This window comes from Onychostoma macrolepis, chromosome 05 (assembly GCF_012432095.1).
Source record: "Onychostoma macrolepis isolate SWU-2019 chromosome 05, ASM1243209v1, whole genome shotgun sequence".
In the NCBI taxonomy this organism is placed as follows: Eukaryota; Metazoa; Chordata; class Actinopteri; order Cypriniformes; family Cyprinidae; genus Onychostoma; species Onychostoma macrolepis.
This window is the reverse complement of record NC_081159.1, coordinates 41,158,323-41,176,486: the sequence shown is the minus strand read 5'-3', so window position 1 is coordinate 41,176,486 and position 18,164 is coordinate 41,158,323. Positions and strand designations below refer to the sequence as shown.

The following is an 18,164-nucleotide window of genomic DNA, read 5'->3' as shown; positions in this document are numbered from 1 at the left end:
AGCGCCCATCGTTGCTGACCAATCAGAGACAACTTCCGGGCTTCTACGCCCCGCCCTTTGTTTGACTGGCTTTGCTGGATGGCCGTTCTCCGCGCTTATTCTGTTTTCATGACGTAAATGCAGTAATCTCTCTTTCTCCCCACGTGTTTCAGCAGGAGGTAAATATTGGCATCATTCCCTTCTTTTTCATAAACAGGCCAGGCCAGATATGTGCCTATTTTCAGTCTAAAAACTCAGCAGGTTAAAGTTTATTTTATATTCTTTAATGACCCATGTCCAGATATGTCATAAATTATGTTTAAAATTATTTTAAAGGTTCAGCATTAGATGCTTGTCTTTGATAGAGACAAGTGGCACAACAGAGTGTCCCAAAATAAGTCACATGACAAACAAAACATCGAGCATGTTGTATTTGCATTGCGTGTTGGTTCCCATTTAGAGTCACCTGACCTCAGATAAACTTCTAATACATGGACAGATAATCTCTCCTGATCACCACACACACACACACACACACACGTTTGTTTCTGTGAATTGTGGGGACTTTCCATGGACTTCTATTACTTTTATCCTTGTGGGGACATTTGTACACACACACCTAATCTGTCTTTCACTAAAACAAAAAAGTACCTTGGTACTGCCAAGTGCCAATATTTTTGGACACATAATATGGATAGAATAGAATGGTAGACTGTTCTTGAATTAAGCTTCTTTCTTTGTATATAAGTGAAGATGCTACCATAATGATTATTTAGCTTTATGTTTTGATAATCTTTTCACAACTTAATACTAGCACTTTTAGGACACATCTGTCCAAATATATGAAGACAATTAAATCAGAAAACCTAAAAATAATAGACTAATTAATCATGTTCTGCTCCTTGTCATTGTTATCTTACTTTTTAACCCTATAAAGCCTACTGTACTAAATTTGAAGGCTTCTGAATTATCAATGTGATCAAAACTTTGCTACAGTCTACTACATGCCTTCTGTCATCTGCTTTATACTTTTTAGCAAGTAAAGGGGCTTTTAGTGTAATTGCACAAACATCCACCGTGCCTGTGTTTTATTTTTTATTATTATTATTTCTTTATTTTTTGCTGTGAAATCTTTACTGATTTTTCTAAGTAAACATACGAAAAACTTAGTAATATTTCAATATGAACACTTACTGGACTAAAGCAACTTATTTACTTAGATTTTTCTTAGAAAAATCATTTTAAAATATTCGTATCAAATATAACATGACCTCATGCAAGATAACATAACCTCAAGTGCATTTTTGCTTAAATACATTGACAACTGCATATTTAACATTCAGGACAAAATCATGTTAAAATATCAGAATCAGATATGATCTTCAGGCTTTTGAGGAACGTTTTTTTTGTTCATCAGTGCATTATGTTTTCAAACAAAAAAAACCCTAAAAATACTGATATTTATGTGCATTTTTGTAAGTAGTCTGCTATACTGTTATAAATTGATTTATATTACAAGCATTACATTATCAGAATTGCATCAAATGTTCATATAAATATCAGCATCTGCACATATTTTGCATATTTTTGCTCAGTTTGAGCCTCTAAATTCAATTGAGGTGTTTTTTCCTCCTCAAGTTTGAGCTCCATTATATCATATGAATCATAAAAGCATGATGTATAAGATATAATACTCAACGAAAATGCATATACAATCTTTATTTAAAAAAAAAAAAAAAACTGACCCGATTTTTCTAACTATTATTTCATATGCCAGGGTTTCCAGGCTTTATAAAGAATGAGCTGCGGATGCTGCAGAGAAGCGTGTACGATCTGAAGGGAGAACTGCAGTCATGATGAATGCACATGCCGTTGTCCTCAGAGATACCAAACTACTTCATGGAGGACGAAGTGTGGCTGGTTTAAGGAATGATGTTGTTCCTGCTTCAGCTGGAAGTGTGCCTAGAAGTCATCTGCAGGTCAGTAATACAGCTATATGTGAATAAAAATACTGCAATGAAATTGTAGCAAATATATTGATGACAATTTTAAGGGAAATGGTTGTCAATCAGTGATTAGTCACTAGTTAGGCCACAATAAGATTCTGTCTAGTTAATGTGAACTTGCTACGGGTTCCTAAAAGTATTTAAATAAAAAATTATATTTTAGCTTATCCCGAATCTAACAGATTTTGGAAAAGATTTTCACAGCATTTGTTATAATTCCTCTGGAGAAAGATGAAGATGATGATCAAGACGATCAGTCTTTTATGACTGTAATTATTAGTGTTTTGCAAAAATGAGAGCTTAAAATTGCCTTTATTTTATGAATGGCATTATGCAACTCTGATGTCATTGGGTGTTATTTAATACATCAGCACCAGGAGGAGACAAAGCTGTTAGAAAACACTTCAGGATGGACAGAGCCACATGTAATATAATATGACCTCAAGTGCATTTTTGCTTTAATATATTGACGACTGCTTAATAAAGATATTCAGGATATAATTTTTGCTAAAATGTTTTGTGGTTCGATTTTTCTCTCCCAGATGCATACATAATTTCTTTTTTCTAACCTTTGAAAAACACTTTGATGGTCAGGCAGAGGTCTGGCTAAAGTTCTCAGGTGTCTTTCTGTCTGTTTACTGAAGGATGAAAAGGAAACATCCGTTTGTCCATCTAAAGAACACCTGCTGACCATCTGACCCCAGGATTGTTCAACTAGGTCATGTTGCTCTGCCCTCAAGGCAAAGGTGTATAGTTATTCACTAACAGCAGCTGGTAAAGCTGACCTTTCTTCTTGCACCAGCTTTTTCAGCTCCAAAAAAGCAGATTCTAGCAAAAAAAGCAACCAGACCATGGAAGTCATAAAACAGCTAAAATATATTATAAGAATGTCGAGTAAATGTTATGAAACTGTACTTTTAGAGCGTTCAAAAAGTTCAAAACCTTCCATTTTTAAATGTTTTAAAAAAGCTTTTTAATGGTTATGCGAATGCTAGAGAAAACATTAAGGGAATGTTATATTTAATAATTTTGCAAAAGTTATGGGAAGTAGTAAGTAAAGATTAAAAACAGAACATACGTCCTTATAAAAAGAAAAAGAAATTCCAAACAATGTATAAATAGTGTTTTGTGTGTGTGTACTTGTTTTTCTATTCAGGTGGGGACTTAAACCTGAATACACACAGACTCATGGGGACTCGTGTCACGGTGGGGACCTAAATGGAGGTCCCCATGGGCAAACAAGCTAATAAATCACACAGAATTAAGTGTTTTGAAAATCTAAAAATGCAGAAAGTCTCCTGTAAGGGGTAGGTTTAGGTGTAGGGTTGGTGTAGGGCAATAGCACATACAGTAAGTACAGTATAAAAACCATTACGCCTATGAATGTCCCCACAAGGATAGTGAAACAAGTGTGTGTGTGTGTGTGTGTGTGTGTCTGTGTGCTTTTGTGACAAATGAGGACATACATTTGTATAATGACAAGGGTATAGGTATTTCAAGGAGAAGGTGACTTTTCAGGACATTACCCCATGTCCCCACTTTTCAAAACGCTTATAAATCACACAGAATGGAGTGTATTGAAAATCTGAAATAGCACAAAGTTTCCTGTAAGGGGTAGGTTTAGGTGTAGGGTTGGTGTAGGGCAATAGCACATACAGTTTGTACAGCTGGTTATCTGCTGGGACTATAAGGCATGTGTGGTGCGGAAGACCCGGGAGGCTTGAGAGGATCCATGTGCAGAGGTATATTTATTGAAGCAGAGTCAAGCAGACAAGGGTCATAACAAGAGCAGGCTCAGACAGCTAACAACAAAAAGATAAGTAAGACTTCGCAAGAGTGTGCTGGCCAACTGAGCCTATAAATACACTAGTGGATGACGTAAGAACCGGACGTTAGAATTCAGGAGACAGCTCCCTCATGCGTTTGGAGGGAGTGGCAGGTGTGTGAGCAGATATAACAGTATGACGATTCTAAGATATTATAAACATTATAACATCGTGATTTTCTGAAAAGCTGCTTTGTACTGTGAAAAGCACTGTATCAAAAAAAAAAAATTTGACTTAGACTGACAAATAACACACATTTCATTAAACATTTTCTCACAACATTGTATGCAAACATTCCAAAAACATTCTGCAAATATTGATAACATCATAAAGACTGTTTTCTAAAATACGTTTTCATTCATTGTTATGAGAATGTTCATCAAGTACAAATTACATTAACAAAGCGTTTACTGCTTACAACGCTAACTACGTTACAACTCTAATTACTGACAAAGCATAGACAAAGAACAGTTTTAAACGTCGTGAGTTGTAAAAATGACATGATCTTCTGATCTGACATGATTTTCATCTGTTAAATTCAATATGGCGTCTAACCTGACTAAAAGCACGGTCACGCTAGTTTTTGAGCGTGCAATATTTCTTCAAGCACGTATCACGCAATTGTAAGAACATACAATCTATCCACTTTCCTACAATGCTGCAATTTTAAATTGACGTTCTTTGAATTCAGTCAAGCTGTGAGGTATTGATTTTCTAGTGGTCACGGTTTCACGTGATACGAATTTGTGAGTCAGAATTTATCGAACTTGAACTTTGGAACACAGCGAAATGCAAAACTTCTTCACATGAGCTTGTGTTTCCACTCTCCGGCATTCACACAAATATAAACAGAAGCCATTGGAAAGAATGTAGTGTGACCGCACCTTAAGGTCTATAACATGAGAACTACTAGCAATACAAAGTTTTAAACATTGTTCAGAAAAGTAGGCTACAAGCTAGAAGAAGGAGGGGTATGTCCAAAACAGTATCATGAAAGAGTATGAGAATATGGGGACACTTATTGATGGGGGTTCTGTGCCCCAGTATGAAAGACTAGAACGCCTCTGATGTCCAATAACACATTTCACATTCTAACTCAGCCTGTTTACTGGGATGAAGTGTTTCCCAGGAGTGTGAGGACATTCTTGTGTTTTTCAGCACAAGCAATGCTAAACCGGCTATCCCATGTCATGTGACCCCGCTGGCCTGAACACGCTGGGATAACAAGAGGCCCCTGACACCACCACGGGACTGAGACCCAACACTATATATAGCACAGATGAGGGCTGAAGGTACATCTCCAAATACACCAGCTCTCTGGCCTCAAGATTCCATTAGTGATCTGATTTGGCCTACATACAGTAAGTATAAATCATGATATTAGTTCAAAACATGCAACACTTTTGCTTCTGTTTTGGAAATTGGCATTATTATTAGTATTATTCCACACACAGTTGTGGGCAGTTTTTAATGCAATGGCATTAGTGGTGCAAAAATGACGTATTTCAGCTTTGTATAAATGGTGCTTTATAAATGAACTTTATTAGTTAATTAGGACAAGTTCATCAAAACATGTTAGTGTAATTTTCATTTGTAAAATATTCAATAAAACACAAAAATCTCTAAGTCTGATAAGAAAAATCAACTGGTCATTCTCTCTTTTGAGTTATATCTCACACATCAGAATGGACAAACTCGCTATTGTTGAGTTAAATCGAGTTATAAAGTATAATATAAATATAAAGTTGAAAAAAAAAAGTCTTAAAAAAGAATTGTGGGATAAAATAGGTAACGTGATGTAAATTGGTATAGGTTCAAATACAATTTCATGCTGTAAATGTAGGACAAATATAATATATTCCCTATGAACTGTATATGTGAATATCATGTTGACCAATTGTTTAAATCAAATTTGTGCTTTAAAAGTAGAGTAATCATAGCAGGTTTCATTCATTAGTCTGTCCGTTTAAACGTCTGTGTTTAGCTTCAAATGGCGTTTTTGACGACAGTATTCTATACAAAATTATTTGCATTTCGATTCTGACATCCGAAGGCACAACAGTACATTTTATCTCTTATTCTGTGTGGATCTTTCCCGTTTCACGCCCGCTTGTTACCGTGTGTTTCTGCCACCACAATGCGCGCGCAGCTGTGTGTAACTGTGACGTCTACATGAAATTGGTCTATAGACTAATAGCCTGCATGAATCAATTTTAAACTCAAATACATAGAATCGGTAATATTTACATATTCAGTATGTCCATGATTAGTTTTTACAGAATTTATAAGAGGTTTTAAGACTTGAAGGCTGTAAACAGTTTGATGTGTTGTAATGATATTTACTAGTTAAGGTCATTATTAATCATTTTTTGCATTGAAATTCAACCCTGAAACCATTGTAGCTTTACATTTCAATACAAGATAAAAGAAAAAGAATTAGAAAAAGAACAGACATGCATGAGTTACAAAATTATTTACATATTCAGTATGTGCATGGATGCGTATTATTCAGTGATTTAAAAGTGCATACATTGAATGTGGTTGTCTGTGAAAATTTCTTGACAAAAATGACATAACTTTTCAAGCCCCATCATCTACCTCTCTTTTATAAGCATGTTCATTCAGAGCTGGACTGAAGATGGAGGAGAGCTGATGTCCTGTGCTGGATCTGTCCTGCTCCTGGTTTCGTTACTAAAATCTCTGTTCACTTCGACAGACTGAGTGACCCAGTGGACATCCTTCACCCAGAGCACAGCACGACAAAAATACTGTCATCTTACATGTCCTTCTAAAGAAACAGAAACACAAAGGTTTTCCAGAACTGTTCCCGTAGTATTACAGCATCATTCATTTGATTTGATTTATTTATTTACATTTTATTAACCAATTTAAATGGCATCAAAAAATAGGAAAAAGAAATGTTACCGAGCTGAAATGCACAGCGCAGAAGATGGTGATGATGAGGATGCCGATGATGATGGATGCGATGGACACATAGAGCGCCATCTTCCCTAAACGCCTTGAACCCTCATAATCCCCCTGATCATAACTGTTTCTGGACTATAAAAGACAGAAGATACATTCAAATTCAAATATTTAGAGACTTTTCACTCTCTCTTTGTGATGTGTGTTTGTGTTCATCCAGTCAAACTAACATCAGAAATCAAACCAACAATTATCTTTAGTCTTGCATACAGTTGCTGCCCAGATAGCACACATATGTCTGCAAGATATCTGTTAAAGATCGCTTCATCTGGAAAGCATCTGCTTTGTGTTCGAAATCTGAGAGACATCATTAAGATGTCAGTTTTGCATACATTCTAAATCATAAACATCTTAAAGACATTTTCTAAATGTCTATTTGACATCTAACAGGAAATGTCCTAGAGATGTATTGCAAACCTTGATTTCATGCAGACATTAATATACAGGTGCACCTCAATAAATTAGAATGTCGTGGAAAAGTTCATTTATTTCAGTAAATTGTGAAACTCGTGTATTAAATAAATTCAATGCACACAGACTGAAGCAGTTTAAGTCTTTGGTTCTTTTAATTGTGATGATTTTGGCTCACATTTAACAAAAACCCACCAATTCAACAAATTAGAATACTTCATAAGACCAATAAAAAAATAAAAAAACATTTTTAGTGAATTGTTGGCCTTCTGGAAAGTATGTTCATTTACTGTATATGTACTCAATACTTGGTAGGAGCTCCTTTTGCTTTAATTACTGCCTCAATTCGGCGTGGCACGGAGGTGATCAGTTTGTGGCACTGCTGAGGTGGTATGGAAGCCCAGGTTCTCTCTGGGGTTCAGGTCTGGTGAGTTTGCTGGCCAGTCAAGCACACCAACACCATCACCATGGTCATTTAACCAACCTTTGGTGCTTTTGGCAGTGTGGGCAGGTGCCAAATCCTGCTGGAGAATGAAATCAGCATCTTCAAAAAGCTGGTCAGCAGAAGGAAGCATGAAGTGCTCCAAAATTTCTTGGCAAACAGTGCAGTGACTTTGGTTTTCAAAAAACATCACAGACTGTGGAAACTTAACACTGGACTTCAAGCAACTTGTGCTATGAGCTTCTCCACCCTTCCTCCAGACTCTAGGACCTTGGTTTCCAAATGAAATGCAAAACTTGCTCTCATCTGAAAAGAGGACTTTGGACCACTGGGCAACAGTCCAGTTCTTCTTCTCCTTAGCTCAGGTAAGACGCCTCTGACGTTGTCTGTGGTTCAGGAGTGGCTTAACAAGAGGAATACGACAACTGTAGCCAAATTCCTTGACACGTCTGTGTGTGGTGGCTCTTGATGCCTTGACCCCAGCCTCAGTCCATTCCTTGTGAAGTTCACCCAAATTCTTGAATCGATTTTGCTTGACAATCCTCATAAGGCTGTGGTTCTCTCGGTTGTTTTTTTCATCTTTTTCTTCCACACTTTTTCCTTCCACTCAACTTTCTGTTAACATGCTTGGATACAGCACTCTGTGAACAGCCAGCTTCTTTGGCAATGAATGTTTGTGGCTTACCCTCCTTGTGAAGGGTGTCAATGATTGTCTTCTGGACAACTGTCAGATCAGCAGTCTTCCCCATGATTGTGTAGCCTAGTGAACCAAACTGAGAGACCATTTTGAAGGCTCAGGAAACCTTTGCAGGTGTTTTGAGTTGATTAGCTGATTGGCATGTCACCATATTCTAATTTGTTGAGATAGTGAATTGCTGGGTTTTTGTTAAATGTGAGCCAAAATCATCACAATTAAAAGAACCAAAGACTTAAACTACTTCAGTCTGTGTGCATTGAATTTAATACACGAGTTTCACAATTTGAGTTGAATTACTGAAATAAATGAACTTTTCCACGACATTCTAATTTATTGAGATGCACCTGTAAATGCAGATAAAATCTTAAGCGGTAAACACAGTCCAGCCACATATGATTGTTGACTCACCATTACAGAGAAGACCAGGGCTAAAATGTTGACAGGGTAGGCTGGACAGAAGCAAGTGAGGATGGTCAGGAGCAGGTAGTTTTTTAGAGGAGGTCGTGGAGTTGTAGAACCAAACCAGCTGTGATATAAATCCATGCTCCCATTCAGAGAGCTCTTCACATCCGTCTGCAAGCCGCCCGTCGCCATGATGGCAGGCGAACACTCCGATAACACACAAATATTAGAGTGTGGAGAAAAACGGGTTAAAAACAGTTAAAAGAGATGAATAAATCCACCAGGATTCAATGAGAACTGTGCAGGCTGTCAGGAAACGATGAAATGAAGAGTATTTTGGGCAGGAGGGTGTTTGGGCAAGAAGAACCCGCGAGTAATGAGATCAGGGAGATGAGACACTTTCCCATGGACGGATTCCAGGTTAGCAAAGTTTAAGTTTGTGTGATTTTCTGATTTTCCATATCGCTCTAAAATTTGGCAAATATATAAAACCGTAAAATGAAACTAGGACAGTCCCGCAAAACTAGACTAATAATAGAGTCAAATGCAGAAATGGTAAGAAACCATATGTGTTTGTGTTTGTGTGTGTGTGTGTGTGTGTGTGTGTGTGTGTGTGTGTGTGTGTGTGTGTGTGTGTGTGTGTGTGTGTGTGTGTGGTATTGGGGTCACAGGGTATCAGGTGTGTGTTATGGGACAGAGATGAACATAACAGAGCAAGAGGGGGCAGATCAACCACGTCTGTCCCCATGTCTTGAAGTGTTGGATGGTTGGTCATCAAATTTTGGACGTCTTTTCACCTGTTTGTTTACTTGGTTCTCTGGAATCCTGCTAGCTTCATGAGCAGTGGTTATTAAATTGTTAAATGTTGCAAACCAGCTGAGAAATGTGTACAAACACACCAGAACCATTCTAGCTAACATGTTAGAGAGCATTTAAAATATATAAAATTTCATTTTTTCAGGAAAATAAACATTTTGCATGGAAAATAACACCACATCACTTATCTATCTATCTATCTATCTATCAGTGTTTATTAATAATTCTATTTTATTGATAATTAGTATTTTATTGATAACTAGTATTGTATAATTATGATAATATATCATTAATCTAGTATTATTAAGGTACTATTATATTTTTTAATATTTAGATTTGTTTATATTAGTCTTGTATATATTAGTCTTTTTTCCTTTTTTTTCTTAATGATTTTTATGTTTTAATTTTCTAGCTTATTCTTGCTGAAATGCGGTAAGTTTAAGATTTTTTTTTAATTTTATTTTACTTCAGTTAACATTTAAGTAATGTTTTTTATGGTTTTAGTTTTAGAACAGTAACACTGTAAGTGAAAGTGAAAGTGATGTGACATATGGCCAAGTATGGTGACCCATACTCAGAACTTGTGCTTTGCATTTAACCCATCCAAAGTGCACACACACAGCAGTGAACACACACACACCGTGAACACACCCGGCGATGTAGTTAACTGTAATAACCCTGATGTAAAAAGTTGACTTTGTTTAAAAGTGTTTTTTTCACGTTCTGTTAATATTGCAACCTTAATTTATTTTAAAATATTTTGAAAATATTTAATATAATATAAAAGCATATTTTTTATTTTATTAATAATTCCTTAATTTAGATTAACCTACTTTATTCTGAAACAATTATATACACATATACACACGTGTGTGTGTGTACTTGTTTTTCTATTCAGGTGGGGACTTAAACCTGCATACACACAGACTCATGGGGACTCGTGTCACAGTGGGGACCTAAATTGAGGTCCCCATGGGCAAACAAGCTAATAAATCACACAGAATTAAGTTTTTTTAAAATCTAAAAATGCAGAAAGTCTCCTGTAAGTAGAAGGTTTAGGTGTAGGATTGGTGTAGGGCAACAGAATATACGGTCTGTACAGTATAAAAACCATTACGCCTATGAATGTCCCCACAAGGATAGTGAAACAAGTGAGCGTGTGTGTCAACACTTTAATATATTTTTTAAAATATTTTTAATTATATAATCTTTAAAAAGTACTCTAATATTTGTCCATAATTTTTTTTTTTTTTTATATATTCTGTTTTATATTCACTTTTCCACTGTACAACAGGATATTTTAGATTTGGTTTTTGAATTTACTACTCAAATTGACATTACAAAGAGCGCAATCCATTCTGCATATGACAATCTTTGCTAACACTCCCTGAAAATGCAACAAACAACAAAGAAAAACATGAATACAGAGGCCATCAAATGGAATGTTTTAAAATAATTTATTAGGATCTTTTTACTTGAAAATTTCCAGAGGTGAAAAATAAAAAAATACAGTAAAGGGACAGCGGACCAGCGTATTTGAGCATCAGGTCACAGTGTTGACGTGCAGCTCCACAGCAACGGGACGGAGCGCCGCCCACTGACGCTTTCCAGTTCTGCCGCTGATCCCCTTCAACAAATCCTCCAAACAAACAGCTAACATGTACGGTAAAAATCTGAGAAACTTTCAAGGGGTTAAAACGGATCTTGAAAAATATAGCTTTTTTTTTTCTGAAAAATAATTCTTAATGCCACATAACCGCCGTTGTATTCGTACCACCGTTAACGGCGTTCATTATTACTTGAGTTTAAAAATAACTTATTGCTTTTTGTTGGTTAAATAGTTACAGTGTGTGCCGTGCAGTAGTTTTGTGAGGCGTCCCTGTCAGCTGGAGTTTCGGTCGTCACGTGACCACTGCTCCAAAAAGAGGCTACACGTGTCAAATGGAAGACTGAAAACAAATGCAATTAAGTAGAAATCAAACAGATCCAATGTTGCTGAAATGAAAAAAAAAAAAATCACTCTGGATGCGTGTTATTAGTCAAGCGTAACAATTTTCCCAGAAGGCCTCCATTAGAGCTGTGATGTCAGAGACGTTCCTCTCCATTACTGGCAGAGACGAGACAGTTTCAAAGGTGGCAGTTGAATGCATGTAAACTAGCTACGTGTACATCCATACTTTAGTCTAAGCAGTCACCGCAACTTACACTCACACACACATCCAAACACACAACGACAGGTGTAACAGCGCTCAGACTCCTTTGCTTTGTAAATTTGTCCTTCATTTCTTCAAAAAACAGCATTGTACCGTCGAAAAACGAAAAGAAAAAGGAGAACGGGAAAGATTTACAATAGAAATACACTGCGCAAAAAAATTATATATATAATATATATTTCCAAAAACAGCATGAAGAGAAGCCCAGCAGCTGTGCTCTTCGAAACTGAGGCGGATCAAGACCGCGTTTCCGTTTCCCAAAAATGGGACCAAATCATTTGCTCTAATGGAAAACGCAACCTAGTTTGTCAGCGATGCGGTTTGACGCCTCGTAAGTGACAGCAAACATCAAAAAACGTGATTTGCGAATGGTTTAAAATTCACAAGCGTGAGGATTCGTACAAAACCAAAGCGACCGAAAGGTCTGTTGATTTGGAAAATTTAGTCCGAAAAAGCATCAAAAGTTTGATCGTAGAATAAATGGAGTCGAAAGTGAGAGAAGCACAACCAAAGACCCACATCGGTCCAACTTGGTCATGAAACTAGTCTCAGAAATGCAAGATTCAACGTGAAGAAAGATGTTTGCATGTTAAAAACCATAAAGGACCCTCAACCCTCCCACAACCCCCAGTCCATCGTTCAATCCGAACCCTCGAACCCTCCTAAAGTCCATGCAATATGTACAGTATCTACAAAAAGAAGCCGAACAATGAGCCTCAACATGAGCAGAACCAATTTCTGTGTAAAAATGTGTCAAATATTCTTACATCTGAAAAGAATGCAGATTCACGCAGAAAATTCATGAATGAGGCCCGTTGTTTCTCATGTAAAAACCAATTTTACGGAAAAAATTACAGATTCAGCTTACGAAGGTTCGTAATAACATTATAAATGCTGTGTAAAAACTACCAAAATATACATTTTTGTCCTGTTTTTTGTTGTTTTGTTTTTCGTAATTTTGATTCATTCTCATGTATTTGTTCTGTGTTGTTTAGATTCGTTTGAAACCAAACAAATCCTGGATTTTTTTTTTCCAGTTTCGCGCTCCTTCTCTCTCTTTCTCTCTCTCTCTCTGTCTTTTTTCGACATCATCCGTTACAGCATGAGTACAGTAAAAACATAAAAACACAGTCAGCAAAAATACATAACAAATGCAGAAAAACTTGTCAAAATAAAAATCCGGGGAAACAAAATTCCTTGCGTGTTTCCACACGTACAATCAAACAGTATTGTTTTGACAATGTTTTTTTTTTCTTCATTTTTTTCTTTCAAAAGACAGACGGCAGCATATCATAAATGAGTCGGATACGTCAGGAAGAAAATATGGGATGAGGAAAACGAAAAGTGATGTTAGTAGAGAATAGAGAAAAAGAAAAGGTGGAAACTTCAGAGCGAAGTCAGGAGGGATCGCAGCCGCCCGTGGGATTCGTCCCATAAGCACGTTACATCATCAGCGGTGCTCACGGTTCACGAGCGCGTAAGTTACTCCTCCCACGCTGGACTCTGATTGGACGCCCCTCAGTGGTAGCCATTGGTAAAGGCCGTTGCAATCAAAGGACCCTTGGAGAAGAAAATGAAAAAACAAAAAACCCTTTTGCTTGTTTTTATGGAAGTCTTTGTGGCAAGACATTCTGGAGAGATTTCAAGCAGAAATGTGAAGCTCGTATTTTTATTGCATTTTGCTCATTGCAATTTTTCTGTATAGAACATGTTAGACGTGTAGTTGATTCAGTGGTCATCATCTCTGGTGCAGTGTGTTCTTAGTAGTGTTGTTATTGTTAACCAAAACAAAAACTATTAAAAGCTATTTTCTGCAATTGAAAAGAATCTGAAATAAAATAAAAGTATTAGATGAAAAAATTAAACTTAAAAAAAAAAATGTATGAACAAATTAAAAATGTTGTCCTGGCAGCTAACTGAAATAAAGTTGAAGTACTAAAATTACTAAAACTAAAACTGAAATAAAAATAAACTAAAGTAGAAATGTATTTAAAAAGTAATGCACAAAACCACATAAAATCACTAAAGCTTCAACTAAATTTAAAATATTTAAAAAAATCTATATAAATTTAAAATGAGAAAGTTTACTTAAAATATTAATAAATACTACAACAAATAATAAATAAATAAATGAATATGACCATAAAAAATGGAAGACACCTACACATAAACTTAAACCTAAACTTAAAAAACTAGAAATTGGAAATGTTGCCTTGCAACTAACTGAAATAAGTACTAAAATGATTAAATCTAAAATAAAAAGAAAGCTAAATAGGAATTTTAAAAACTAAAACTAAGAAAAATGACAAAAGCTCATAACAAAATTACTAAATCTTAAAATAAAAGTTAAATATTAATAAATACTACAATATTATGTAAAGACTGAAATAACACTGATACTTAGGACCACAAGCAGCAGGGAAAAACAATGATAAATGCAAATAATAAAATACAAATAACAGTGTAATAGTGCATACCAAAATAAAGAGTAAAGCACTTTCAATGGAACTTAATGGGGCACATAAATCAAGTCGCATGGACTTTAATATTTATTACTTTTGTCCTTTTTGACAATAAATTTACATTTATAGACGAACCTACCCCGAGTCCATGTCCGAACCCTGTGCTGGGGACGGGACTTGCCGCACTGATATAGCTGCTGACTCCTGAATCCTGATTGGCTGCTGCATACAGGTCTGCCATTGGCCCAGGGCTGCTGGTGCCCAGGAAGCCAGCGGTACGTGAGGGGGTGGAACCTACAGTAAAGTACAGACGTCTTAAACCTCCGAAGGTGCTTTACAAGTGGAAAGAGTTTAATAAATCTCAAAATCAAACAAGCATATTAAATGTGATTTTGCGTACCTCTGACCACCGCTGCAGCTGCGGCCGCTGCCATTGGTCCGTAGGCCGTCAGTGGAATGGCTGCAGAACAGAGAGAGACAGGATGCCACACAAATACATATCAGTTTGAGATCATCACGTCATGCTATACTGTAATATCCTGTTACATGTGTTACATGTTATAGTGAAAAGTCAACTTAGATAAATCTTAAGCCGTGTGTTCGGTGCATGTTATTCTAATGCTTGCTTTTGTAATCTTTATGTCAAAATGTCCACCTCTGACTATTCTGCTGATGTAACCACTGTCATATGGCAGGAAGTAATAATAATGTCATTTTTTTATGATCCAATCAAACCCAAAATGACTAAAATCAAGCCCCATCCAGAAAAATAAATAAATACATAAAAATGAACTTGAAATCTATAAAGCATAAAGATTTTTATTAACAAATTGTGAATATTGCGTTTCTTCAATGTATAAAGTAAAACATAAGGTATAGATTTGGAAATATTTTCTGTTTATTCAAATGGTAGTAAACACTAAAAGCAATTCATTTTGAAAACTTCTCATGGCACCTTTTTATGGTGTTTGTTGTGTGACTCATTTGCCATAAATGTTCATGAAAAATAGAAATAGAAAACAGAAGAACAGAAATACTAATGTCAAAAAGATTTTTTAAATTGTTTTTGAACAAAATCTCTTCTGCTCTCCAAGGCTGCATTTATTTGATCAATAATACAGTAATACTGTGAACTATTATTAGAATTTAAAAGAACTCTTTTCTATGTAAATATATTGTAAAATATAACTGATTCCTGTGATCAAAGCTGAATTTTCAGCATCATACTCCAGTCTTCGGTGTCACATGATGCTTCAGAAATCATTCTAATATGCTGATTTGCTGCTCAAGAAACATTTCTGAATATTATCAATGTTGAAAACAAATGTGCTGCTTCATATTTTTGTGCAAACCGTGATCAATTTTGATTTAGGATTCTTTGATCAACAGCACTTAAATCTTTTACAACATAAATGTCCTTAATGTCAGTTTTGCTCAATTTAATGCATCATTGCTGAATAAAAGTATTAATTTCTTTAATGAAAAATCTATAAGCACCTTTTCTACGCTGGCTGTAACAATACTCTCTTTAAGCAGTCTTGCATGTTCATTTAAGGCTCAACCAGCGACTAGTTTAGGAAAACGTGGTTGAAAACACATGACTGCATTGCAGAAATGACACACTGCAGCTCTGTCTCGGACCTTTAATTGAAATGAAGGAGAACACGAGCCGTCTGCGGGAAAATCAGCAGCATGTGTGTTTCGTGTGCAGCCGTGTGTTTAGTGAGTGTGTTCGCACACAGAAAGCTGTTTGTAAAGCCAGACGAGCGACTAACCTGTGATCTCTGGGGGGTGAGAGGAAGTCAGAAGGGGTGTCCGTTCTAAATGGAATTCTAGAACAGAAACGGCAAGAGAGCTGTTTGTGAACAAACTCAGCATAAACAAGCTCAGAGCTAAAACACCAACACGCGCACACGCACACGCACACACACAGGGTGAGTGTTTTTCCACATGTAGTCCTATCTACACAAACACACTGACGTACACCATGAAAGGAGGCTTTCAAGCGGCAGAGGAGAGACACGTGTATGCGCACAGAAACACACACAGCGAAGCACTTACAGCCGGGTGTAGCTGCTACACAGGAGGAAAGGAAGGGAACAGATTGAGGTGCAGAAGGACACGAGGAACAAAAAGCACAAGGAAGAGAGAGAAACGGGAGGACGTCGTTAGATCGCTGATCTTAAGGTGTGGAGTTAGTTAGACATGGAGCCGTAACACACAACGGTTAGTATTAGTGCTGGGCGGTTTGATGGTATCATGCAACGCAAAACATTTTACTATGCCAAATGCATGGATATTAGTTTTAATAAGTTAAGCTGAACTTGTTATTAAAGCCAAGTGTAGTTGTTTACGGGTGCAATGTCGCAGATCATCCAATCACACTTTAGATTCTGTTCCATAGGTTTTATAGTGTTAATTTAACTGTTTTGTTTAATAATGTGAAATTGTTTTTGAACTAATGTCAGACGGAACATTCATTTGTTATGACTAATCTTTTGGTTTGCATGCATCAAGAATGTATTTGGATTAAAACTATGCATCACCACATTTTAGTAAATAAATAAATGAAATGAAATTACATATATATCTATATATATAAACACACACACACATATGTATGGTTCAGTGATTTAAATGCAGTATATATGAATGTATAAATAGTATATATTAATATATATCAATTTTAATATATACATAAGTATATTATGTATTATGATTAGTGCTGTCAAACGGTTAATCGCGATTAATCGCATCCAAAATAAACGCTTTTTGTTCACATATGTGTATGTACTGTGTATATTTATTATGTATATATAAATACAAACACGTGCATGAATATATTTAAGAAAAATATGTTATGTTTATATATTAAATATATTCATGTATAATATAAAATATAAGAATATATATATATATAAAAATGTTTATACATGTATATATTTAAAAAATAACTTTTATTTTGGATGCGCTTAATCACGATTAATCGTTTGACAGCACTAATGATAAATACGTTAAATAAAAGTTTAAAGATAGATAGATAGACTATAAATTACTGTCAATGGCATTTTGGAGAAAGGTTTGACAGCGTCTCTCTGGCGCCCTGTGATTTAACTGCTGTTCACAGAGGAACCAAGCAAATGTTCTTTTACTGACTTCACCCGAAAAACAATTACAGTATGGGTTGTGCTGAGGACACTATATGAAATATTTCTTTTCTATGAAATGTCTTGCTGGATCACACGACAAAGAGCATCAACTACCGCTGAAATGGGCATGCAACTGTAAAAACTACTGTGTTTGTGAGTGCGTTTTAATCAAATCCACTTCAAAAAATGTGCAGTTATCAGATAAAAGAGGATAAATTGTTCATTTCTTAGAGTTTGTAATTGATAAAATAATACATTTTGACATTATAATGGGTGACTGGCTCTGTGCAAGTTCTCTACGGGTGGAAAGGAGGGAAGCTGGGCTTACCTGGGAACTGGTATGTGTATCCTGGTGTGATTCCTGTGTATCCACGACTGGCGTAAGTGGCCGCCTGGAACCCTGGGTAACCTGAAAATGAACAGAGAAAGCATAGTGTTTAAGGCAAGGCAAGATTATTTGGTAACACTTTACAATAAGGTCTCATTTGTTAACTAATAATGAGCATTTTTACAGCAGTTATTAAACTTTTTAATGTTAGTTAATAAAAATGTTCCTCTATCAAGTACATTAACTAGTGTTAATAACTTGATTTTTAATAATGTATTAGTAAACGTTGAGATTAACATTTAATAAATGCTTTAGAAGTGTTTTTCATTAGTTAGTTGTAACATAATGTAGTGAATTAGTGTTTACAAATGGAACTTTACTGTAAAGTGACACCGATTATTTATATAGCATGATAATTCAAAGCACTTTCCATAAAAAGGATTTTAAA

At 35.9% G+C, this 18,164-nt stretch overlaps 2 protein-coding genes and 1 long non-coding RNA gene across 3 annotated transcripts in view; 1 reads left to right on the top strand and 2 right to left on the bottom strand.

The window, feature by feature from the left end:
• The first annotated feature begins 54 nt into the window (after nucleotides 1–54).
• Nucleotides 55–6,563, top strand: LOC131540177 (uncharacterized). Its single transcript, XR_009271206.1, has 4 exons — nucleotides 55–158; nucleotides 1,757–1,958; nucleotides 4,970–5,172; nucleotides 6,424–6,563. It is a non-coding gene; the product is annotated as an uncharacterized LOC131540177 (long non-coding RNA).
• LOC131540176 (transmembrane protein 233) lies at nucleotides 5,332–9,382 on the bottom strand. Its single transcript, XM_058774707.1, has 3 exons — nucleotides 8,755–9,382; nucleotides 6,737–6,871; nucleotides 5,332–6,599 (listed from the first exon to the last, which is right to left on the bottom strand). Exons 1-3 carry the CDS (start codon nucleotides 8,938–8,940, stop codon nucleotides 6,588–6,590), a joined length of 333 nt encoding a protein of 110 aa, XP_058630690.1. The 5' UTR covers nucleotides 8,941–9,382; the 3' UTR covers nucleotides 5,332–6,587.
• Nucleotides 9,383–11,002: 1,620 nt separating this feature from the next.
• LOC131541432 (RNA-binding protein Musashi homolog 1) overlaps nucleotides 11,003–18,164 on the bottom strand; it is a 32,079-nt gene continuing 24,917 nt past the window's right edge. Inside the window, exons 10-14 of the mRNA XM_058777160.1 lie at nucleotides 17,717–17,797; nucleotides 16,015–16,071; nucleotides 14,640–14,699; nucleotides 14,379–14,533; nucleotides 11,003–13,337 (exon numbers count right to left, since the gene is read on the bottom strand). Coding sequence (XP_058633143.1) covers nucleotides 13,296–13,337; nucleotides 14,379–14,533; nucleotides 14,640–14,699; nucleotides 16,015–16,071; nucleotides 17,717–17,797 — 395 coding nt within the window. The 3' untranslated portion in view covers nucleotides 11,003–13,295. The remainder of the gene's footprint in view (nucleotides 13,338–14,378; nucleotides 14,534–14,639; nucleotides 14,700–16,014; nucleotides 16,072–17,716; nucleotides 17,798–18,164) is intronic.